General features: G+C 39.4%; 1 protein-coding gene across 1 annotated transcript in view; it reads right to left on the bottom strand.

Annotated features, from left to right (window-relative positions):
- The window catches only part of epha10 (EPH receptor A10), a 94305-nt gene extending 76930 nt beyond the window's left edge, over positions 1-17375 (bottom strand). The window contains exon 1 of the mRNA XM_079484327.1: positions 17124-17375. Coding sequence (XP_079340453.1) covers positions 17124-17202 — 79 coding nt within the window. The 5' untranslated portion in view covers positions 17203-17375. The remainder of the gene's footprint in view (positions 1-17123) is intronic.
- Positions 17376-26089: the final 8714 nt, after the last annotated feature.

A 26089-nucleotide genomic window follows, 5' to 3' on the forward strand; every position in this document is an offset into this window, starting at 1 on the left:
GAAAACACGACCTCCCTCCGAGCCAAAGAAACACGCCGAAAACACCAAAAGCAGTTAATTATCTTGACATCACATGGCTTGGAGTAAAACACATAAAAAGTTGTTTTTAAGGAAAAGAAGAAAACAAGCGAGTCTTAAAGGAACTGAGCTGGTCAGACAGAGGGAGTTCAATATTGTGCTTTCGTTCAGTTGTCTTGTCGAAACAAACTAAGGATGAGATCTTTCACTTTTATATTCAATGGTTTCTATTGCAATCACTGTATTTTATAATGTATTGGATTTTGGTCCAAAAGAAATAGCATGGAGTATGCAAATATTTGAAAAGCTATTTCAAATTATTCTATCAACTTGAGTTCAAGCTCAAATGCATCAGAACAAAATTCATAACTAACGCTGAGGTTTGCATGTATGTAACGCTGAGTAAGTTTGTGACGTTATAAGTTTGTGAAGGGGGGTTGAAGTGTTATATATCTTGAGTCATGATGAGGAAAGTGCTAAGTGGGAGGCAAGCAGGATTTGATGGTGTAGGGTCCGGGCCGGCTGTAGCCGGTCCGTGTGCTGACGGAACTGTGACTGACAGCTTCACATTGATTCAGTCTCCCTAAAACCAGAGTGCCTGTTAACCGCTGATGCTTAGCTGGGTCTCAACATCATCATCAACCCACCTGAACCTTAGAGCTATCACAGTAAATTGGAAGAACTCGCAGGTCATTAGGTGGTCATGATGAAGACTCTTAAGACTGCTATATATACAGCTTTAAAAGCAGCTTTGCCTAAAGTCCTCTAAGATGATTCAGAAACGTTGAGTTTGCCTTAAATCTGTGCTTCCTCATAAGCTGCATATCACAAATTTCTCAAATTCAGAAGTCACCAACAAGGTGCCGGATGAGCACAGGCATGTCACGTCACCAAGCCAACAAGTGGAGAGTGTTGACAACCAGAGCACGCAGCTACATAACCATGAGGCAAGTCCAAGTGATTACAACGCAAAGCATTGCAGCGACAAGATAACAGTCAGCTCAGACTGATGCCATTCATGTACACGGGCTCAGTCAAACTTCAACTTCTCAGTAGTATACAGTACACACACACACACACACACACACACGATTTTCGATGACCTGTCCCATTTAACCTTTGTGCTGATTGCTGTGGTTTTTAAATGTCATGGTGGGGATACTTTGTAACAGCATCTTTTTTTGGACTGAGAGGACAGTATTAATGGGGCTTTTAAATACCCTGTCTTTTTGGAACTTCCATTTCCTCTGGCCAAATCAAGCAACGGCATCTATTATTCAGACAGAAATTACACGGTTGTGCGCAAGACAGGACACGCACCGACTACACCACAGGAGTTAAGATTTTCTGCAGAATTTCCCTGTATTACCCTTTATGTTCATGTCACTGTAGGTTATGAAGTCAAGTGAGTTTAATTCCTTTGGGCTTGATGTCAGATTGGTGCACTGCGCTGGATGGATGGATTGCTGTAAGACAATGTGAACTTGTTGGAACTTGGTGGAAAGAAAAAGTGTTTGGTAAGAAGCTTGAAACAATACAGGATTTGCCCAAATTCCAGCAACATTTTTGTATTAAAACACCACATAGAGGACCTTTTTAGTCAAATAGGAAAAATCTCAAAGTTACATTAGTGTAATGTTCAGTAAGTGATAGTTCATCCAAAGATGTTAATTCTGTCATCATTTACTCACCCTTTCTTTGTTTCAAACCTGTATGCATTTCTTTCTTTTGCAGAACACAAAAGAAGATGGTTTGAAGAATGTTATTAACCGAACAGTGCCGGCAACGATTCACTTGCACTGATCTTGTGTCCATACAATAGAAGTCAATGGTGCTAATGCTGTTCGGCTACCAACTTTCTTCAAAATATCTTCTTTTGTGATCTGTGGAAGAAAAATAAGCCTTACAAGTTTCAAATGATGAGAGGGTAAATGATGACAGAACTTTCCTTTTTGGGTGAACTACCCCTTTAACCCATACCTAGGACATTAAACCACAACAATTCAAAACAATTTACATAATCACTTCTGTAGCCATGGACAGTATTATTAAATGAAGAATGTTTATGTTGGTGCATCACAGGAAACATTGTACCAGAAAATAGCAAAGGTGACAAAATAAGGTCAGTGTTAAAGTACAACTCTTCCCCATCTCTAATTCGTTCTCTTTCTCTGTCTGTCCTTAGAGTCAAAAAGTGGAAGCGTCATTACATAAGTGGGGGGTGAGTGACAGAGAGCGAGAGAGAGACTGTGTGTGAGAGAGAGAGAGAGAGAGAGAGAAGAGAGAGAGGCCATCTTGTGAAGACTTTTCCTCTCTCAATTTAGGAATCCACTTTAGATCAAATTAGACTCTGATTCTTACCGCATTACCACATCGCCTCTTTTCACTGCCCCTGACAGTAGGAGGGCCAACACTCTCACCTGTCTCTTTCACTCATCCTCAAAGACGACCACTTCCCCTGCCCTTGTATCTTCTGCTCCTCCTCCCCAACTCACTAAATGTCCAATTACAGACACGTCATTAAAGAACGAGGCTTGCATTCTTGTCTCGGGTCATCCACCCTCTCATTCATGCACAATTCACGAATTCCCACCCATACGGATGTGTTCAACAGGGTGGGGTGGACTTATGTTCACTTTGCTTTATGTCAAATAATGACTGTCCCTCTTGATTCTCAGTCAACAATAGTGAAGGACAGACTGCTGTTTCTTTAGCTTTATCCCCTGAGACATACTTATAATGCTTTGTATATGTGTGTCTACAGGAAATGAAAAAACACCCACCATGAGCAATCCGCTTTAAACTGTAAAAGTATCAGTGCTGTACTGACAGAATGATTGAGGTAATATTGTAAGTTCAAGACAACTTAAGAAACGGAGAATGATTTTGACTATGAATCAGTTTGTTTACAGCTTTCCATTTATGACAGAAATTCAAGGCCTTAAAGTACGGAAACCACTGCACAGATGTTACAGATGTTGTCTCAAATCCTTATAATGCAGGAGGGCAAAACCAACTCCACTGAGTGTTTTGTCCAGCCGACCAATCAGATCATTAAGCCCCTCAGCCTCGCCCATCATGCCGTATCATAAGCCCAAATGATCACTAGTCCCCCTCCTCCATTATCACTACACACATTGATCCCCATCCAACTGATAAATGAAAGAAAGTCAAAGGTGTGTGCGAGACAGAGATAGAGAAAGACGGAGAAAGAGAAGGAGGGGCCTGGGGTCGAGAGGGAGCGGGTCTCAAGCAGCCATCCGTCAATACAGCACGTCACGCAACTGCGAGATCCATATTCTCGACAGCCGATCAATCAGCAGGCAGCGCAAGCGGCCGCCTTGTAAAAAGAATACGGCCGAGCGAGTCGATGAGTTAGAATAACAGGTCTGTGCCTGTTAAACATCGAAAAGATGGAGGGAGGAATGGATGGAAGGAGAGAATGGCCGGCTTGTCCTTGTCTACGTGAAACCGGTGGATAGATGACAGGAGAGATACTTCAGCTGTAACGGATGGCGACTCGGCTGTAACGGAGGGCGATTTGGCTATAAAGGATGGCGACTCATCCGTCGCTGCCGCAGAGTTACTTCGAGGCCAGACCTCGGAACAGCACCGCTGACGTCAGCTCTGATTTAGGTCACTATGCAGAAGATGAGATACTGATCTGAAGTCTGTGGATATCCCTAATATAAAAAACTCAGAAATCAAAAAAATCTTAAGAAAAAAGGATGACACAAAACATTTTGTAGATAACAAACATGCTTTGTTTTGGCATGGATAAATAAGAACTCACATTCAGGGCACTTTATCATCATCAAAAAAATACAAAAACGTACAAAGTGACTGAAAAAAATGCAAAACTTCTTAATGTTGTGTATAGAAGTAAATCCCCCCCACAACCATCTCAAGATGAGGCTTTTCTTTATCATTTGTTCATCTGTCAGCTCTCATCGCTCTCCTGTCTCACATTGTCTCGATTCATTTATTCCATGATTGTTTATTTACTTATCTGTGAGCCGGATCATTTCAGCGTATTAATCCACAAATGCCTTGTTTAATAAAAAATGGAAAAATCCCACTAATTATGCAAATCGGGTGCAGAATGGCTTCTTTCAGCTTGTTTGGGTTTTATTAGATGGCTCTTATTATTGGTTCATTCTAGAGACGGTCCTTGCGTTTATAGCAAGGATGTTAAAAAGTCAAGTCTAATTGTGGATCGTTGGTCCTTATACGTTCTGTATTTCTTTATAAGTGAAAGAACACAGTTTAGCTCTTAGATGCAGTAACTGAATCGCTGTGGAATAAGTGAATTACACCTTCGCATACTTCAGCCTGAATAAAACCAATCCTTCCATTTTTGTGATCTAGAGTGCTAATGCCAAAGATATTTTATGACAATGTTCTACTTGCATCGCTACATTTTTTAGGCATTAAGAAAGTAGGAAGACTACATTTCTGTTGTAAAGTCTAACATTTGGAACAAACCCATCTTACACAGCTTGGCCATCATGTGGCTGTAGGGTTATTTATCATCTAATAGACGAAAGGTCACGTTAAACCCATTGCATTGGTGGAAACCATACTCCACACAATGTGTTCTGTTGAATATGCAAATGTGTCAAATGTGGCAGGCCACCTGGGTATTCCATGCATACAGGAAATGTGCCTATTGTGCAAACTATACATTTAGTAAGTGGTACAGTAGCGTGTTATTATAAACACTTATTGTCCAGGGAGTTCTCTGTAAAGCAGGTTACAGCTGCGCTGTATAGAACACAAAGAAACTCGGCACGATTTCCACCATGCCAATTAAATAAAAAAGACACATTTAACCAAAGCTCAGCCTCAAAAAGGTTTTATTTCGGAGCTTCTACAGGGTCAAAGTTCACCCACTATGGCAAAGGCGATGGTCAAATACAACACATTTGGCAAAGGTCATCACCTGAACATCTTGCATTAATTGCAGTCTTATCGATGCCAGTGCTTCATTTCCCTATTGCTGAAACCATTCAAAAACATTTGACCCAAGTATGGATCTGAAATTGTGCAAAGTGGGCAGAACACAGTCCATTGTGGTTCACCACCAGATCCAATAAAGCCACATTTGCTTCGTATCCGCTGCACACAAATACGATTTGTTTTTTAAATCTGATCTTAAGGAAGGACTGTCAGTTTGCAATTGATGAAATCTGAAGCGTGTGTTCAGACAGTACGGTCAATATCAACATCCGTTGCTATAGTAATGATGTGCGGGATTTCGCATACAATAATGAGAGTAGCTCTCAGTGCTGAGAGACAGAAAACTGGAAATATTTCCTCCGTTTATGTCTACCACTACATTTTGCTGAAGTGCTCGCAAGGCACATACAGTACTGGATGAGATGAGAACATGACCGACACTTGTATTAATAGTTCACTCATTTACCATTTAATACTGAACACATTTTATATTGTGAACTTAGTGACATTTATTTAAAAAGACACACTGCAGATTTCATTTGACGTTGGACAAACGTTGCAAACTCAATGCTGACTGATGAAAACACTTGATCTGACAGTTCAAAAAACAAAAACCCCGCACAGATGTGGTTGAAACCGGATTTGGTGAACATTAAACCAACACTGAAAGCCACAACAATGTTCCCACCAAAATACTAACATTAAACCATAAAAAACGATCTTCTTTGGTGTGGAAATGATCTGCCAAATGCGTTTACGTTAAAGAAAACGTTAATCAAAGGTGACGTGAGAAATATGATCTAAGGCACAATTCAACGCTCAGCCTCTCTTCAAAGACTCTGATTTTGATGAGTAATTTAGCCAAAGAGAGGGTCATAAAGCACTTATCAAGCGCAGAGTCACGGAAAGACTGCACCCATTTACATTTAAAGTTGGAGGGAAGGGGGAGGCGAAACCATTTAGGAGGCTGAAATGAAATATGTGACAGGCATCAGGGAAAGTGAAAAGGAGAGGGTCCTAACCCTGGTTCCTGTGGCACCCTAATATCAACCAGCCCACATCCCCTCTGAAGAAGCCCATAAACTAATGGACAGATCTCAGGGAGTTTAATCAAAGCACAGAGAGAGAAGGTCTCTCTCCATTTCGCCACTGCCAATCATGCAGCAGCCCCACAGCCTATAGTCTGCTTACAACTGGCAGTCTATGAAAGCAGAGAGAGAGAATGAAAGGCAGGGAGACCGAATGGGATAGAGTAGAGGTGATGCTTCAAAGTAAAGGGGAAAAGGGGCTCTGTTCCAAAATCTAGTGAGGTGCCTGCTTTGTACACAGGCAGCTGCTTTTTAAGACTGCAACATCTGAAACAGAACCTAATAATAGACTTGGGATACTCTACTGTACATAGGCCGCAACCTTTAATAAAACATAGAATTATCATGTTGCTAAGCAAACAATGCAATACTGTAACAACAAATACATAAATTACACACAATTAATGGGTAAAATACTTCAACTTGAATATCGAATGAAACAAGTATATAACTAATACAACAATTTTACAATCTATAGAGTGGACATTACAACTACCTTTCCTTATATAAAAAGTGGAATGTGGTAAATGGGGTGGGAGTGAGAGTGAGAGTGAGAGGATGAAAGATGTGTTTAAAAGGGAAAAGCTGTAAATACAGTATAAGGAAAAAAATACAGGATGATAAAATGAAATTTAGGTTTCATTGTGTCTCTATTAAATAAATAAATTTAAGGGGAGAGAAAACACCAGACAATTTTTAGAAGCAACCATAAATGCAACCACACAAATAAACTCACTCTCACACCATGGTGATTGAATGCAAATTAAAATGCAAATACTGCACTTTTAGTTCTCTGGCAGCCCGGTCCACAGATGGGCAGCATTTTAACACGACAGCTCAAACAAGTTTGGAATGTCAAAAAGTGCCATCGCTCTGAGTGAAGCCATAACATGCGGGCATCTAGAACAAAAACAAGAGAAGACTTGGTCAAGCCTCCCATTACTCAGCTGATCCAAAAAGCATGAGCTGGTGTTCTCAATACTACTCAAAAGGAGTAACCAGCCCTGAAGAAAACTACCCAGGAGAACAAAAAAAACAAATCTCAGAACAAATATGGAATTCAATCAGAGAGAGAGACTAGCTTGGGCCACACTAAGGAAACGGACAAGGGTGCTGGGAATGCCGACGGGAGGAAGGTAGGTTTGTTTTACAGTCTTGGACTCGTGAGCTAGGGTTGTTGCCTTTTGCGGCCTGTGTGCTATTAAACATGATTTCCAACTCTCAACTCCCACAACCAACTGAACAGCCCTGAATTTTTCAGCACTTTGCGCTCTTCCAAACAGCTCCGGTTGACAGCAAAGTCTGCGTGCATGATACCAGCACACAAAGGTAAAAGTATTTTTGCAATGGATACTGTACTTCATTATGTGAAGTGTATCTAGACTTTTTTAATAGTGCTTGCATGTGTAAAAATCACTGCCACCTTGACTAAATGTCGTGGGTGGTTACTAGGGTATTGCTATGTTGTTGCTAGTCTGTCTGAAATGGTGGCTAGGTAACCAATGTCCCAAATCAAAAAAAGGAAGCACATCCCTAAGCCTCCAGGTCATTAGATATATGTGGTACTTGGTAAAGTAGTATTATGGTTTAGGGGACGTGTATAAATTCCTAACCAATAATATTACAACAACAATAATTGATGCCTTAACAAGCACCACCACTTATTCTGTACACACAGTCACATGACAAGGATTTACTGAATAGATTTAAGAGTAATGCAACAGCATATTCACATAGCAAAAATCTGAATCTGCTTTATCTTCATTCGGTGTATTATTTGTAAAGATGCAATGGCATCTGAAGGCTTTGTTTAGTTTGTTGGATTTGGTAAATGGGGCTCTGATGTTGCACATTTTGTTTCAGCCCTGTAAGAATATGTGATCTGACTTGAATCATTTATGTTGTCCTCAATGGTGAATCAATTATAGGTGCACAAAGCCAACGTTTGGCACATATAGAAAAAAACTTTAATTAAACTGTTACAAAAATGACCCAATGCAAGCCATGCCCATCAATAATTCCCATCGACTTTCTCCTAAATACATCCCAGTGTATTTAGTGTTGAAAAATAAATGGTGACAGAAATTCTTTTTTTGGGGGTTACCACCGGTTTAAATCTGCAGTTTTACAGACTTTATGGTCTTAATACTTAAAGACTTTGGTTTAGTACGTTCCTGAATGATACAGATCGAGAGGCTGAGAGAGTTCTATGACAATGAATAAACAGTAATGGCTGTGTCCCTGTGATTTATAGTAGTCAACAGTGTCATAGGTTATCCACACAAATAAGCAGGGTCACCACAGCATCAGTCATTCACACTAATGTATCCACAGAACGCGCACGCAACACTGAACGAACAGCGTCTCTAGTCAAAAACTGCCTTACAAATGCAAGCGTGCACATGAGAGCCAAACACATTCCCTGCCAGGTGAATCCTATTTCTTCTCATTTACAATCCATCTTATAAATTGTCCCTGAACTGACCTTCAAGCAGCGGTAAAGTAATCTACAATTACCTCAAGAGACAAGGGGAAATAAAGGCTGACACTGTCACAAACACACACAACCATTAAACAGAAAATGTGCGGATATGTGTGTTGCTTGTGTGTGGACGGGGAGGAAAAACAGGCACTTCCTGAGAACCTCCCCATCTGGCCATGAGAAAGAGGACCACGCCACCTCGCCAACTGACCATCTGATCACACATTATATCATCACAGGCAACACACATTTCAAACTCCATAGAGGAATACTCCATCTAAATATGATTCACTTAACAACAGTTTTTACAATGTGGCAATAACTTATTCAGTTAACCAAAAAGAAAATCAATAGATCAATGGATGGTAATTTTCAACCATTTTCATTACTCATTGATTTTGCCGTTGTAGCAGCCCTACAATACATCACGACTCAACTCAACATGAATAAAAACAGTCCATCAGCACACAGCTTAGAGCCCTGAGAAATCAACTCGGAACAGAACGTGAACCCTTCAAAACACTTTCAAAAAGCAACCAAGGTGCACGTCTGAGCATGCACAAGATCTAAACAAGAGCGAAGATGCCGATAAATCAAGCTGTTATCTCTATTGCGTATCCATTCCAAGCGTTCAGGGATTTATATGCCTCTGGGTGAATCGCAAGTTGGGATATTACATAAATTCCACCAAAAAAACACATTTGTGTGTTGTGCCATTTTCTTTCCAAAGCTGGACAATTACATTTGGCAAGAGAAAAACACACACTTGATATTCAGTTGACCTTGGTTTTGGTTAACCCACACACACACAGATTGCCTTTGAAAGCAGACTGTTGGATGTATTGTTGCAATCAAACTTAATTCAGAAGCACACACATACATGCAAACACGACACACTCTGATTGCAGAGATTCAGTCGCCACAGTTCAAGCTCATTGCCCTGTGAGACTGCGGTCAAAGCATTCAAAACAGAAACATGAACTTTCCACAATCATCGGTAAACAATGTGTTCAACTTGGGTTTTTTTCATGTTTAAACACTTTTCCCTTTCAAAGCTTCACATGTAGAGGCTACTACGTGAAAGCAATTTGGAAGCAAACTTTCCTGAAAAGTGCAAACATTGTGGATAGTGCTGCACGATTAATTATCGCAATCGCGACGTCAGGCTATGCAATTACATGACGGCAAAATGCTGCGATCATAGTAAAGAAACAGTGCATTCGTGGACAGTGAAAAACGAGTCGTCTTGGCACGTATGCTTGGTCACGTGACTTGCGGGGCGCAGTGTGGAAACGGGAGAAATGGATGCAGAGCAGGCCGACACTGAACTAGTGCCCAGAAAAAATGCTACCTCTTTGCCGAAATTTTGGTTTCAGGATATCCGGCACTGAGCAGAGAGAGGTACTGTGCGGAATTTGCAAAACTAAAGTTCTAAATAAAGTATTAAATAGAATGTTTTAGAAAGAGGATTCAACCGGTTGGCTGAGTAACAACCATTTAAAGTAACAAGAAAGATTATAGAGGTTAACGTTTTACAGAGTGAACCACACATTTATATCCAGTTCATTTTGTTGGGATTATTTTCCTAAAAATATGTACATCCGTATTTATGTTCTATTTGTTTTATTTACCTGAACTGTTGAGAATATATATATTTTTAAGTTAATTTAATTCGGTAATGCAAATATGTTACTGTTATTTAATTTCATAACATTTTATTTTAATTTGTGAACGTTGTGCATTTCTAGTTGTTGTTGCTAGTTTGAACTGTATATCTCAGTTGAGAAATACAAATTTCAGCATTTTCAGTTACCTGTGTGTGCATTTTCCTTGATAGCCACTAAACTGACTCATTATACCCAGTTTAACAAATCGCACATCACACATCGCAATTTTTACCTCAATAATTGCAATGTGACATTTTCCTCCAATCGTGCAGCCCTAATTGAGGAACTATAAAACATTTCAATTTGATGTGCATCCTGACAGCAGCAGCACTGGCTCAATTAATGAATTGAGTTTGGAGGCGGGGCTATATACTTGTCCAATCACAGGGGGGCAGGACTGTCAGAACACATACACTAACCACTGTTCTTACCACAATTTAAAATTGAAGAACAGAAAACCTATATGCTATGGCAGCTACCAGCTCCTAACCCGATCAGTCCATCTTCTGGAAGACGGCAGCAGCCTTCCCCTAACTCCTATGAGAGAGAGCAATCTGGGGAGTCAAGGCTTCATGCCAGTGTGTACAATTTTTTTATTTATTCATCAGCGGGGAACTACGCATTGAAAGGTCGGGTGATTTTCCAGGTCATTGGTCAAAGCCGAACGGTAAGGAAGGGATAGCGAACATTGTTCCTATCTAGGCTGTGATAAAGGGGCAGGGTAAGTATTAGATCGGCTCATATCCGGCATGCGCGAGGTTGCCACGCTTAATGAGTTTGAAAGGTCAAATGCCTCTTCAGAAGATAGATGGGGTTTTGCCCATCACCCGAGTGCTGCTCCATGGGCATCTGAGGGGCCGAAAGGGCCAACGTTGCTGTCGCCAAGGCGATGTCATGCTGACGTGCCAGACGGGGAGACAGACATATCTCACTGAGTGGGCAGCTCTGGCGAAATAGTAAATTGCTGTAAGTGCCCTAAGTGTCCATCAAACAAGAAACTTAAAAATTTACAGAATATTTTAAGTGTTACACTTTTTGTAATGCTTATTAAATTCTTTGTACTTGCCACAGTGATGAACAATCTATCTTCATCTGGAAGCATTTCCTAACAAATATTTGGAGATATATCTGGGATTCGTTTTATGTATTCATTAGCATTTCAGCAGATTTAAAGAGACCTCAGATTAAAATGTTGTCATCATTTACTCACCCCCTTGACATTTTAAACCTATATGACTTTCTTTCTACTGCAGAACACAAAAGAAGACATTTTAAAGAATGTTGGTGACCGAACAACAGCGGTACACATTCACTTCTAACGTATGGACACAAAACCAATGCAAGTCAATGGGTAACACCGTCGTTCGGTTATCAACATTCTTCAAAATGTTCTGAAGAAAATCATACAGGTTTGAAACAACAAGGGGGTGAGTAAATGATGACAGAATTTACATTTTTGGGTGAACTATCACTTTAAGTCTATTTGATCAACACTCAAACCATAAAAATTATTATTTATCAGAATAATTACTAATTGCTTTGCCTTTGAAACAAGCCTCTAAATACATTCCTTAAATGTCACGTCAAGTGAACCTGCATTGAACCATATGCAAACTTTCCAGCTTTAAACCCTACAGTAAATTAGGTCTATTTCATTGCGGTCCCGGTGAGCAACTGTCCCGTAGAGTTTATTTTCCACCCTAAAGCAAGACATCTGCTAATTTACAAATAATCCTGAAGATCTCGACTGTCTTGCTTAGGTGTTCGATTAGGGTTGGAGCGAAACTCTACAGGACAGTGACCTGCCAGAACTGGTGCTAAAGTGCTCTTGAATAAATCAATAACTACTTTCTCGGTTAACACTAGGAAGAATCTGTGGACCATGCAAAAAAGCACACCATTTGTTTTAAAATCTCTATGTGGAACTGAATAAGTGACTCTCAGTTAATTTTATTACACATCCGAAGAAAGTAACATTTATTTACTGATCCTTTTTCTTAGTTAATTATACCTCAGGGGTTTGTATACGGTGTGTCTAAGCCAAAACCACTAAAAGCAAGACCTGACATCTATATCAACTCGTATATTCATATTACAACTGAATGTTTCGTTAAATCGATAGTTCACTAAAAAAATTTAATTCAGTAAGAAGATATTTTGAAGAATATTGTTAACTGGCCCACATTCACTTGCATTTATTTTTGTGTCCATTCAGTCATGGTGAATGTGCTGTTCGGTTACCACCCATCTTCAAAATATCTTCTATCTATCTAGAAAGTCATAAAGGTTTGAAATGCCAGGAGGGTAGTATGAAGGACAATCGGGCTGTCTCCTGGTTGGTTTTCTATGTTCATTCAACACTGACGGTTTCATTTTTCACCTTTATGAAGCTACGCGGCATCTTCGGAGCATCCATATTCTGCTAGTAATAAAATCATCCATCCCCTTCACAAAAGCACCTCAGACAAAACCTACACCTCCAGGGCCATTCCTGCTGATCCAGCAGAAGCACGTCCTTACAGGGAACCGAGATGAGTCCTGGTGACCCTTCTTCTTACATTGAAGAAAAAAACGCAGCATCGATACCATTCACGCAATGCTAGACTAGCCAATTTGTGAGGAAACAGATCAAACTTGATTACAAGATTGAGCAATACTGAATGTCAGGGTATTATGGGTAATTATTACATCAAAAACTGTGTAATTTCCTCTCTAACATTAATTCATCTTTAATTCTGGATTATTCTGTCCCTTTTGCATATAGTCATTTTTGTCAAATGTGTATTGTCTCTCACATATTTATTTTTACATTTTGTTACCCGTGCCTTTTTTAACCTGTATGTGCACCGGAAGATTCTGTCACTTTGACAAATTCCTTGTGTGTCCAAGCACACTTGGCAATAAAGCTCTTTCTGATTGTATGATTGTGTGACTCGATTATTTTGTTTTAATTCGGATATTATTAACATGGCACTACAACTTGCGAGTTGCACAGCAAACTGAACACTATAGTTATTTAGACGACCCGGTGACTAGTTGATCTTAAAAATTGGGTGTTTTTCAGTCCACACAATCCAATGCAACACTAAATAAACTCTCGGAGAGGGCATGTCACTGTAACGCCTGCCAACTTCACAAATCACTCTAACCTTCACTGCACATTCAGGTTGCCACTTACAGTATAAAAACAGCGGAGGCACTGCCAGCACGGATCTCCGACGGTCCAACCCAAACCCTTTACCCGAGCTATAAATTATGCCGTTAATCAGCACCGCACTATGAATTTTCATGCTAAGTGGTCTACGTGCAAATCAATAAATGACAACTGAAATGCCATATTGATTGCCTAACGTATTCAGGGCTCCGCTTCAGCCCTGATTTTACACCTTCTGTCAACAACTGAGGGAGCAGAACAGCGTTCAGGACCAGTTTGGCAGAGTGTGATGATGGAACCCAGCGCAGAGGTGACAGGCATATAAAGCTTTCCTAAGTAAGTGCACTCATATGTTCTGAACTGCACCCTGACAGGGTACATAAACACGGCACGACCGGCACGGTTGATGCAACCGGCGAATGCCTGCGAGCACGGTGCCGCAACGGCTGCGATGAGAACAGTACAAATCAGTACATGTGATGCCAGGAGGTGTTAGGACTGAGAGTCTGAGAGATGCGACCACCTCCCACTACATGGGAGAGAAGACACCAGAGATCAGAAAAGCATGGGAGAACTAAAAGGAATAGTCCACTTTCTGCCATTATCTAATCGCCTGCTGTCATGGAGCACAAACATAGTGATTTTTGTTAAAATATGAAACAACTCTTGCCAAGCTAAACAAAAAAAAAGCCCTATCAATATTCCATATTACTTTATGTTTAAGGCCTTTATGCGCACCATCATATTCAGCCTGTGTCTATTGATTTGTATGAATCAGATTAAGTCAAACCACAGAAGTTCACCACTGTAGGCATAAAATGTAAACACTATAAAGCAGTGACGTCAATTGGCGGACTGGATCCGGACCTTTGCTTCGTTCTATCCGTGAGACAAAGCATAATAAACCATTTAAAGCATTTGACTATTTTATTTGTTTAAATTGAGCCTCGCGTCTTCACAACGAAGAATCACATCACACGCGCTATCACGAACATTTCTGTAATTGATGTTTTGTCGCGCCCGCTATATCCTTACACACTTTCTTTATTTAGCGCCAAACGCGACTCGTTTTAGTCCTTTCCGCTCCGCGTGCCCGGTTTCTCTCCCGCCACATCAAGAGCAGCAGACAGGTGCAGACGCGCAGAGCAGGTAAATGGACACACAACAGTAAACAAAATGCAGCAATATTAAAGCAATCGTATCCGTCAGTCTGTTTGCTATATTTCTCCAACCTCTCAACCCAATTTGTGATATTTAATGAACCATAACGTTTTTATCATAATTTGAGCATTAGCATTATTGATCAGCATGTAAACAATTGTGACCCTGTGATAACCAAAGCTAAAGTCTCATAATCTAATTAACAATTATTAATTTCAATTATTAATTTCACTTAGATTTCAATCTTGGCATTATTCAGTTAATATTGAAGATGTTGTAGTTATATTTTTTCACAGAATATTCTGAAACAGTAAAAACGTGTTTGTGAAAACCCAGCAAAAGTTTTGTAATGAACAACGTTCTTATTGGGAATTTATTAAGATAAAAATAGTTCTGGTATGAATGGCATGGTTAAGGCAAATTTAGTAAGTATAACTTTGTTTTTGTTTATGATGAGAGCAATTTCATTGTTACATTACATTTGCTGTTTGTATGTTGTCAGTAGTTTGTTTAATTACAAATATTAATTATCAGACTTCTATTAAGAGGGCATTTCCCCAAAACCACACCCTACAATACATACATACTGTGTGGATATCGAAATATAAAATACATAGCTTGATAAAAGATAATATCTTTGTTTTTTTTCTTTAAAATTCTTTATACACTATATCCAACTGGGCTAAATTGATTAAATATTTATTTATTTTCAAAAAATGATGGTCCGGACCTCCGTATGGAAGAAAATATAAAGACCGGACCTCTTGGAACTTGAATTGAATACCCCTGCTATAGACAGTAAAGCAATAGAGAAAAACATCAAAACAGAAAACAGCAATGAACGTATAAGACTCTAAGAGCAGACAGAATGATTTAGATTCGGATTCGGATCAAATAAATCTGAGAAAGAAGCCTTATTGCTTAAGCGATGTAAAAAAGAACTGCAAAGTGTGGATCTCGGAACAATCAACAGTCTTTGCTCAGATTACCTCAAACACCCAGCGGATGTATTTAGACAAAAAATGTCAGAGAGATATTGATCATAGATCATCCCATATGTCTATGAGTTCATGACACAAAATCGCCATATAGATTCATCTTAAATGTCTATATGTTCATCAATTCAAACTATATAGATTTAGCCCATACATGTATGTTTATAGTTTCGTATGATGTATCGATCATATAGATTTAGTCCATCTAAATGTAATGACATAAAACTAAGCCAAAAGACTTGAAAAGCAGAAGTCAAGTAGACATCTTATTATGCTTACTGTACTTGTACTTTCTTTGAAAAGAAAAAGACAGATAGAAGCTGCAAATCGTTTCCTCAAAAATTCCTCCTTCTGGCAGAACATAATAGAAGCACACTGGTTTGGAACGACAGGCAGGCGAAAAAGAACAATGACAGACTTTTCATTTTTGGATGAACTATTGTAATAATATGCACCAACAAAGAGCTCCGTCCCCATCCTGTCAGAAACCCACCTGCCGCAAACATAATACAGAGAGAATACAGCGTGCTGAATACAAAGAGACCAGCCGCAGCAGGACCGGGACGTGATTGTAGACAAAGAGGTGTTCAGAGTACAGTGAGAACATTTTCGGCTCCATCAGACGTCCCCCCCATATCACCACAGCCACACAAGGCCTTTCCAAACACATCTCTTTCACAGCAATTAATGGCTGTCAAAACATTCATTAAGGCAACATTACTAATCCACTTCACCAGCATTCCAGCAGAGGATGGGGGCTGGCAGAGTTCAGCCATCTGCACGTAAGAGCGCCCTGTACGTAAGGGGAAAAGAGGAGAAGAGCCGCCTTGCTCAGCTGGGCTTCTTCAGAGAAGCCAAAGAGCCTGAAGAGACTCAGCTATCTGTTCTTTCCCTCTCTGTGCCACGCCACTCATTAGGACGTTCAGGTGACCTCACCTGAGTCCGTAATGCGGCAGCAAGACATCAAAACCTCAGAAGCTTTCAAGACTGTCAAACAATCCCACCAGGAGCAACAGACTCTGAAATGGACTAATTGGAAATCCAACATAACGTGATGGACTGAAACACCTACTTTTGTGGTATCCTGGTGAAATGAAAATGACGAGACAAATTTTGAAAAATTAAAAGAGTTAAAAAGGACTAACAAGTTGGAAATCACTAGAGATAAACTAAGAAATAAATTACACTTGAATAAGAAAATAAACTAGATAAAAATACAGACATTATTTTGTTTGGAACATTACAGTTAAACGGTAATAATTTAAACAAATACTGCTTTGCAAAATCCTAAGCTAGACCCTTTCAACTCTTGATTTATGTTGGTGTAACATTATCACCTGAAACAAACTGACTACAGCCTGTCAGCACGCACGCACGCACGCACGCACGCAGCCGGATTCCTCGCGTAAAACATCACCTGTCTTTGAAGAGCTCAACGAATGTCCTTTGGATTTTAATAACACATTCTTACAATTTAAATCCATTAAAGATGCGGTCCCCTGCCTATCAAACTTCTTACTACAGCACAGAAAGGTGAAAGCACACCTGCAATGAGAGTTCCAACAAATGTACCTAAACAGTTCCAAAGACGCTACATACCTTCCTCTGCGCAAGCTTCCTCGTTTCTGTTGAGCAATAATATCCAAAGCACCGAAATGATCGCTTTAAACTGCTCCATCTTTGAATCGCCAGGTCCGCGGAGCTCTGGTCATGTCGCAGCCGAACACGCTTGACTCACGGAGCGGGATGAACGGGATCAGTCCGAGCTAGTGGCACACAGCGGTACTATGCACCTCATTTGGCAACACGGGGGAGGCGGGAGAGACGGTCTGATTGACAGCGCGAACCTTCAATCGGCATGAACGCGCGGCGAGCAGGAATGTTGACCACCAACCAAATCGCAGGTGAGAAAATTCCTCCAAACAGAATTATAAATGTAGGCGGTGCTTGACATGAAGAAATGTTTTTGTATTTTAACTCGCGTTAAACTGTAAGGATGGAAATATATTTATTATTTAATTTGATAAAATCCTCTGCTCGTAGGGCTCAAGGACATTGCCGTCTGAATGCTTAACTGCTTGGTTATCAATCAAATTAACACTGATGAATTATATAGGGGTTATTAATAGAGCACATGTTATAAAAAGCAGGTAATTATGGAGATGGAAGAATTAATAGACAGAAAGATAATTTAGATAATGGCAGTGCTTATTTGGTCAATAAACCCTTTTACCTCACCTGTTTAATGGCTAATCTTGAGAGAAAAAAAGTCATTACATTTGTCATTTTTTGGAAGTATTAAAAGTATTTTCAATCATTAAATGTTAGTAACATATTTAAGTGTATAAATAGGCCACTTAAATGTCTTATTAAACCATAGTTATATTAATATTATTATTAATAACTAACTATTTACATAATTAATAAATAATGTAATATTTGTAATATAAGTGATACAGAAATTTCACATTTAAAAACTTTTTCATCATTATTATTATTATTATTATTATCATCATATTTTTAAAAAGGGTTCATCGTTTAAAGGCAGGCATAAAACTAAAGTTAAATAAGGTCATCTCAAACAACTGGCACAGAATCTACTTAATGCAGGGTGTTGTGGATCCTCGAAATTACATATTTGTGCATTATTGCCCTAAACCCACGAAGGGCCATGCAGTACTGTGCATCTCTGTAACAGTATGAACCTATTGTTTATGACAGCATTACAATTTCATGCTAGGCTACCCTGAACCTCTCCATATGGCATTAGTCCATAAATAAAATTGAATTTAATGCGGAGAAGAAAAACCCAAATTTGACCTTTCGTTCTGTTGGTTTTTTTCACATTTATTCGGGTAGAAAAATAACTATTGTGGTGGGGGGTAGGTGGCTAAAGACGCTATTAGTTGCAGCCGCAATTTTAAGGTGACATGGGAGATGGCGCAGTGTAATGTCTGTGTAATCATTGCGCAATCTCAAAGGATGGGATCACACACGTGCACACACTCGCAGCCGGTCCTCACAGAGAAAAACAGGGTGTTATTCCCAGTTGCGATGTAGTGGGTTTGTTTTATTCCCTAAAAAAGAGCTCTGGAACCAGTGAGCTGAAAATGTGTTAATGTGCGACTGTGAGAGGCAAGCTACTAAAGTATTTTTTAAATGGATACTGGGGAACGCTATGATTTCAACCTGATGTTTGTCCCTGCTGTATAGATGAAATATGTTTCAAATTGTTCTCTCTGGTTTTACATTTTCCTTAAGTTTAATGAGAAGCCACCAAGACGGCCATGTCTGAGCCCTATAGGGGAATTGTGGGTTGATTGTTTTATTTGGGCTTCATAATGCTCTACCCATCTGTTCTGTATAGCCCTTTGATGTTCTCCACGTATAACCATGTTAGCTCACTGTAGTGTGCAACACTTGGGAAAACCAACAAAATCACAGGAGGTTGACAGTCTTTGGTTAATGAGTGTTCTTGTTCTAGTTACCAACAGAGACAAAGAGACATTTGAAGGTCACTTTGTGGAAGCACATTTGGACTGAACAGGAACCAAAAGATTCAGATTCTGTTTGTTTATATGTGGATGGGGAAACACAGATCAAATCAGATTACCAGCAAGAAACATCGAGTTCTCTATAATAAATACAAAGTTGTGACATTTAAATGTGTGTTGAAACACAATGGACTGAATGAATGCATTTTATCACAGTGGCATGACTCAAATAAGGTTTTTACATATTTACATTTGTGTTTCCTTTATTTACAGAATCTTTAAAGGACAGTTCACTCAAAAATCATAATTTATCATAATAAAAGTCATAATTTACTCACCCTCGAGTTCTATACATTTCTTTGCTCTAATGAACACAGAGAAAGATATTTGGAAGAGTGCTTGTAATAGTTCTTGGCCACCATTGACTACCATAGTAATACAAAATTACCAATTACCAATGGTGGCCAAGAACCTTTCCTTTAACTCCGACTTGACATGTTTACTTTATAAATTAAATATTTGTAGAACACAATGCTTACATAAATCATACAGTTTTTGTAACTATAATGCAGACAGTTATGCTTATCCAATATTAACAACAGCAACAAGCTCATTCATTGCTTTCGGCTTCCTTTTTTTCAGATCTGGAAACATGGCATGCCATAACAAGGATATAACTCCAAAGATTAACATTAAGAATGTATGCGGGTAAATGCTTATGTATTTCTCTCAAGCTAAGCTAATAAATAGGCCTTCACGTGTCACCTGGGCATCCTCATGACGTTTCCATTTCTCCCCGCTCCCCCGAAACCCTCATTTGTCTCAGGCGAAACGTTCAGGCTACAGGCTTAATGTCATGTTATTTTGTCTTCTTTAAAGAAAGAATCGATTGGGAGATATTGTGAAGGGACAGAATTATTCCGGCTGCAGTGTGCCAGTTCACAGATAAGAACCTTGGCTAGGTAATCATAAATATTAGCATGATGCAGGCGGACATGTCGTGAGACGCTCCAACTCAGAATTTATCTCCCCGTTCTAAAGACGGCATGACATGGACATAATCCCAGTCATAGCCTTTACCAAAGTGGTTTTAGGGCTTGTGAATGACCACTGCTTTCCTTAAATATCACCATGGATAGAGGTTTCTCATTTAGTGATGGTGGATTAAGAAGATGGACGGAGGTAGCGGCATAGTATGTCATGGCGATGTATGTGTTTGTGTCATCATGAGATGATTCGGTTTATTTGAATGGCATTTGTTACCTTTACTTGTTTTTTACTTCATGTGCAGTAGCACTGATAATTTACCTGGCATAGATTAAGTCTAAACAAATAACTCAAAGAACAATAAACAAATACTTAGTTTAATAAAACTATAATTCAATTCACTGTATAAAGCAAATTAAAGGACTTAAAATTACAATGATAGTTCAACCAAAAATTCTGTCATTATTTACTCAACCTCTTGTCATTTCAAACCCGTTTGACTTTCTTTCTTCTGCAGAACACAAGAGAAGGTATTTTAAAGAATGTTTGGGTGAACAAAGTCTATTCAATTCATGTCATTGACTAAATATGTTTTTCCACTTAACATCGTAATGAGAAGATATGATTTATCAACACATCCTGAAACAACAAAATAATGTTTCAAAAAGTTATTTAGGCTTGAATTTTTGCATTAGTTGGACACGGATCCTCTCAAAGTAATAATCCAAAACACAGAGATGAAGCAAAAATCAATGACGTGGAAAATAATGGAAAGCCATAAGGACGATAAAGAAGTGAAAAATTTGTTGATTTGTCCGCATGGGCTTGACGTCTCTAGAGATGCACATGGGAATTTTTCACAAAAGATAAATTGCCTTGTTGCCGTGGCTCCCTTTTTTAGTACAGTCGATGAACATGTGTGAGTTTGCGCGTGTGTGTGTAGACATGCTGCTTGTATTTGAGTACATATTATTTCTGTAACCTTTAAATTTGTTGCATTCAATATGATTGTTGTGGACAGGATTTATGTCACAACTACAAACATGTTCTGAGACACATTCAAAACAAGGTCTTGCAACGTCGGCGTGGCTTTGTTAGCAATCGATGCTGGTTTTCTCCACGAGAGAAAATGACATCTCCCACGACTCCTGCTGGATATGCAGCAAGTAAAAATCAGCCTCGACTTGCCCTTTTCTAGAGCAAATCAATTCTGACACCCTCGGAAGCACTGTGCATCCTATTGTCCCCGGCATACATGCTTTCTCTTCACTGGTGAACAAATTTGAAGTTGGTCATGGCTTTTGATCAAAGAGGACTTTTCTGATACTCATATCTGAGACACCAACATACAGCACGGGTCTGTCTTTGAATCCAGGTCAAGAAATACGTGAAATCAAGTCTAGAAAGGAAAAAGTAAGAGAAGGAACATGTTGAGTCTCCAGAGAAATACATTATACGCAAAGGAGCTTGTTGGAATTGCTGGAAAGTGGGTTTGTATAATTCTCCTGAGACGGAGTTCTTATAAAGAACAGTGCGGGACATTTGAATTATTCAGGGTTATTTGACCCTTTTTATACCTATGATATTTGTGGATCCACTGATATTCCCATTTGAATTACGTAAACTTACAATTTCGAAAGTTTTTGTTGCTGCGCATCAAATTCTGTCTATCATATTTACAACAAAATGAGTCTTTTAGAGTTCCGAAGAAAAACATGTTGCTTTATTATATCCTCTTTAGCAACTCTTTACCAGCTGAAAGCTCAGGTGAGCCATTTCAAAAATCATACGCATATTCTCATTTACTTGTCTCCCAACCTTCCACTTTGAGCTCTGAAAAATTGCCACCACTATTGACTCATTCCAAACTAAATAAATATAGGAGCAATTCTTCTCAAGCAACTTCTCTGCCGATCACAACTACATCAATCCCCAACCCCGAGATTGCTAGAAGGGTTCTGTTTTTTATATATATACGTTTTTGCCGTCCCTTTAACCAAGCAATATCTTGACACATCAAGGATAATAGCTCTCTAAGGCACTCTCCAAAAAGTTGCCATCAAATAGATTACCAGTGATAGCTCTCTGGGTTATAGAACCGAGCCAATAAACACCAAAGTTAGTCATGCTGAGGTTTTCAGAAGATGGTTTGGGTTTGTTGACGCACGTCCATATGGACCCATATTGGAGCTTTTGAAGCTTTCTTAACATCCATATGCCGTCATCATCTCCATCACCAATATACGCCATCAAACATATGGCTTGAACTCAGAAAAGTTTAGTCTGAACTTTGGTTAACCTTTGCGCTAAAACTGTCTGAATAAGCGCTAAGCGTCAATTAAATCTCGGACACAAGCTAACAAACAAACAGCGAAGGGTACTTGAGGCGGTCGGTATTGCATTGTTTAATGAGTAGATATGTCAACACTTCTTTCCATACCACTCAATATCCTGTGAAAACAGTAATATTTACATAATTAATTACATTCGGAGTAATTAAAGGAGCAAATAAACAGGCTGCTGTTGGTGACTGATGACATATTTTGAGGAGATTTAGGTACTGAAAGATTCATGGTCCTGAAAAGGCAAAGGAGGCAGGTGCAAATGTATGCAAATTAAGCGGGAATATTCAAGGCCCTAGAAGATGTTGTGTCAGGGGATTTTCTAGAGGTGTGTGAATGAAAACATTGTTCTCAAACTTAAACTGAACTTTTTTGTTCACTTATAAACTGTAACAGTATGCAAAAATTTTGAGGTCAAGCTAAAAATAAAAATACAAGAAATAAAGCGTTGAATGTATACTCAGTGTTGGAAAATAATAAATGGATATATTTAAAGGTTTATTTAAACGGGACATTCCCATTCCAGTCCCTCGTGTAGATTTGAAGTCAAGTCTCAAGTCTTTGGTCACAAGTTTGTTTATTTCTTCATATATTTCTAATTGTTAGTTTTATTACATAACACCATCAAGGTCTGATTCACTATTAAAAAAATATTTTGTCATTCAATAAAATCTATCCAATAGAGCACTTTAGGATTGTTTTTCGCGTTAAACATTTTTATGCATTTTACTACTTGCATTTTAACAAGTGACATTATTCATGAGTCTCTGCTTCTGTGTCCAAATCAGATATCTGTGCCATGTTCCAAACCCTCTCCTATCCCTATTACTTCACCATTCTTGTCCTATACAGTATATGTAAAATAAAGTTAAAAAGGCATACATAATTATTTTTATAAAACTCACTTTCAAAAGTGTATGTTTGGTTTAAAATAAAGCGAGTCATATTCATAAAAATAACAACTAAAGAAGACTGAAGGTTCTGAAGGTTCTGAAGAATCCAGGATCAGCCTTGAGCATTTTGTCTCATAGGTTGGACACCACATGTGCAAATATGCATATATCTGCTCACCTCTACATGTTAAAATGCAAAAGAACATGAATCCACATCAAGAAACCTCAACTGCGGGCCCTGAAGCAACTCAAGCTGTCGAATTGCAGTCTGTCTCTGCTCTCTCCATCTCTCTCATAAATACACATGAGCGAGTCATTGTTTGAACACGTGCACTAGAATAAAGCTCTGCTTCGGTGCTACAGCTTCAAGTACCTCAGCATTGTCTTCTGATGAAGTTAATCAAAACTAATTTGTGCTGAGGAGGTTTTGTGTTTTATATAAAAACATACTGTAGTCACCCAGCAGCCCAGAGCAGCGATTTTTCATAAAGATCAGAGACTCCTAAAGTGTTGCATTGTTAAATGTTTAACTTTTAATAAATCTACAACATTCTTTATTGGACACATGGAGGACTTTTTTAAACCTGGAGTCATAGTGACTGACCGCCACTGACAAAATACATTGACAGTAGCACCATCACCTGTGGAAATGTTTTAGCTCCTTTGCTTAGCTGAACTTTTCTCTCTTTTACAAACCTTTCTCTGCAGGAGTGAATCAATGGTCTAATCTCATTTGTCATCCTTGCTTGCCTCCATTACGAGCAGTGATGAGATTAGCTAATCTGGAAAGGCGGGTGATGCCGGAGAGACGGAGTGTTACTGGTGCGACACAGGAAGTAAAACGCTCGGTGATGCCGCATGAGACACATCAGATGTCCGCAGAGATGTTACGTCATGTTTTGATACAGCAAAGTTTTTTTTACAGTGTTAAAGCTCAACGTATTTAACATACACAATTCATCAGCAAAGCTTCAAACATACTTACATGTATTATATTATGCCAAATCATTATTGATTTGTGAATATAAATTCATTTTTGCGACTGATTTGGCACAGATTAGGTGAAAGCAATGGCCAGATAACTGCACAGAGCAACCAGGGTCACTGTTGATGTTGGTAAAAAGTGGGCGGCGAGAGGGAGGCATGTTTTGTGATTGTGTTGCTCAGAGATTAGGTCCACCCTAATGACCCTGATTATCAGGTACCATCAGTTATAGAAAATTAGGTTAGGCAGAGGGTCTAGACAACGTGCGGTGGGTTTCCAGGCAATGCAGCGTGTCAGCACGCTTGTTCCCGGTCAGAATGCGGTCAGCAGATTCCCCACAGTCTCCCCTCCAGCGTACCCGCTGAAGACCTCAGCTGGTCCGAGGCTATTCATTGTCAGCATATTTGGCAGAGCTCAATGCACTTAGCACAGTCCAAGAGTTCTGGTTACTGCTGCCAGGCAGATGCTGTAATGAGGGGCGGGGCTGCTTACCGTAACAGCATCCCTGACGGTGAAGTTTATTTCTTCTCATAACATCCAGCACACATTTCTTTCCCACACCTTATTCTTAAAAACTCATTAGTCTTCACCTGTTCGCCTCCCTCTCTGCTCTCCCACAGGGTGTGAGTGTGTTTGGCGGCTGAGTAGGGAGAATTAGAAAGGTGAAGACTCACTCTCTCGCTGGCACTGTGGCGTTGGATGGCACAGGGAAGGGCAGGGGTAAACTGGACAGGTTGCAATCTGGCAACCAAGGCCAAACTCCCAATGTCAGCCTGGAACTAAGCGGACGGGCCCTGGTGACATCTGTTCAGTGGGTAAAATAAGCCATTTCTGGGTGCCAAGTCACTATGTGTCCTAACAGAATAACCTTTAGATGGGCCGCACATGCAAATCCAAAATGATTAAGGAGGGACATACGCACACACACAGACACACACAAATAGTTACATTTTCTCAAGCATAAACCAACTTAAATTCAATGTTTTTTCCCAGAAAACAAAATTAGTTTAGTACCATGTCAACACCACAGTACATGGATATCGGTATTATTCAATCCCTGCAGGCTCTATATCAAAGTAGCATTAACATCTGATACCAACACTTGACCATGGCAATATCAGAGTATTTTTTGTAAATACTTTGTATTTCATTCACAGAGGTTATCTCAGTAAACCTCTTCTTTTCCATTGACAGGTCTCTATGATTTATGGATTACGTATGTATTTCATTTCCATCCGGAGCATATGTGATTTCACATTCCTCGCCCACCGCTTCCACTCCCACACAGAGACGCATCGCATTCTAATTGAGAAGTATTTAGATGCTGAAGGACAGTCTATGAATTAATCGTGCTCAAAACTCAATAGGAGGTTTGGCTTGCACTTGCCCCTTTGCCATTTGAATACTGAATAGAAAATCACTCACAGACATATTTTAAAAATATATTCTCCTTCTAAAGAAACTCTCAGACATGCTGAATTCACAGCTTTGTATGCATCCACGTAGATCACAGCTATCTTCTATTTGATAATTAATCTTGTCGCTACTAATATATATATTTCAATATAAAATATCTTAAAGGCATAGTTTAGCCAAAAGTAAAAGTCTGTAAACATTTAATCTTCCACTTAACCAAAGCAACCCTCCGTTTAAGGAATACATTTTCAAGCACTGCCTGGGAACTGGACCCACATCCTTGGCGTCGCAGGCGCAATTTTCGCACTAGCTTGTGCAACCAAATAAGTGTATTCTCTGCACTTTTTCCAGACCTTTGATCACTGGGAATAGATTATTCCCATTTAAGGAGCAGCAGAAAGAGCAGATCCTGGAGAGATCTGCAACAAATCCCATTCTCCTGCCATTT

Source organism: Barbatula barbatula, assembly GCF_947034865.1.
Source record: "Barbatula barbatula genome assembly, chromosome: 21".
Classification (NCBI taxonomy): Eukaryota; Metazoa; Chordata; class Actinopteri; order Cypriniformes; family Nemacheilidae; genus Barbatula; species Barbatula barbatula.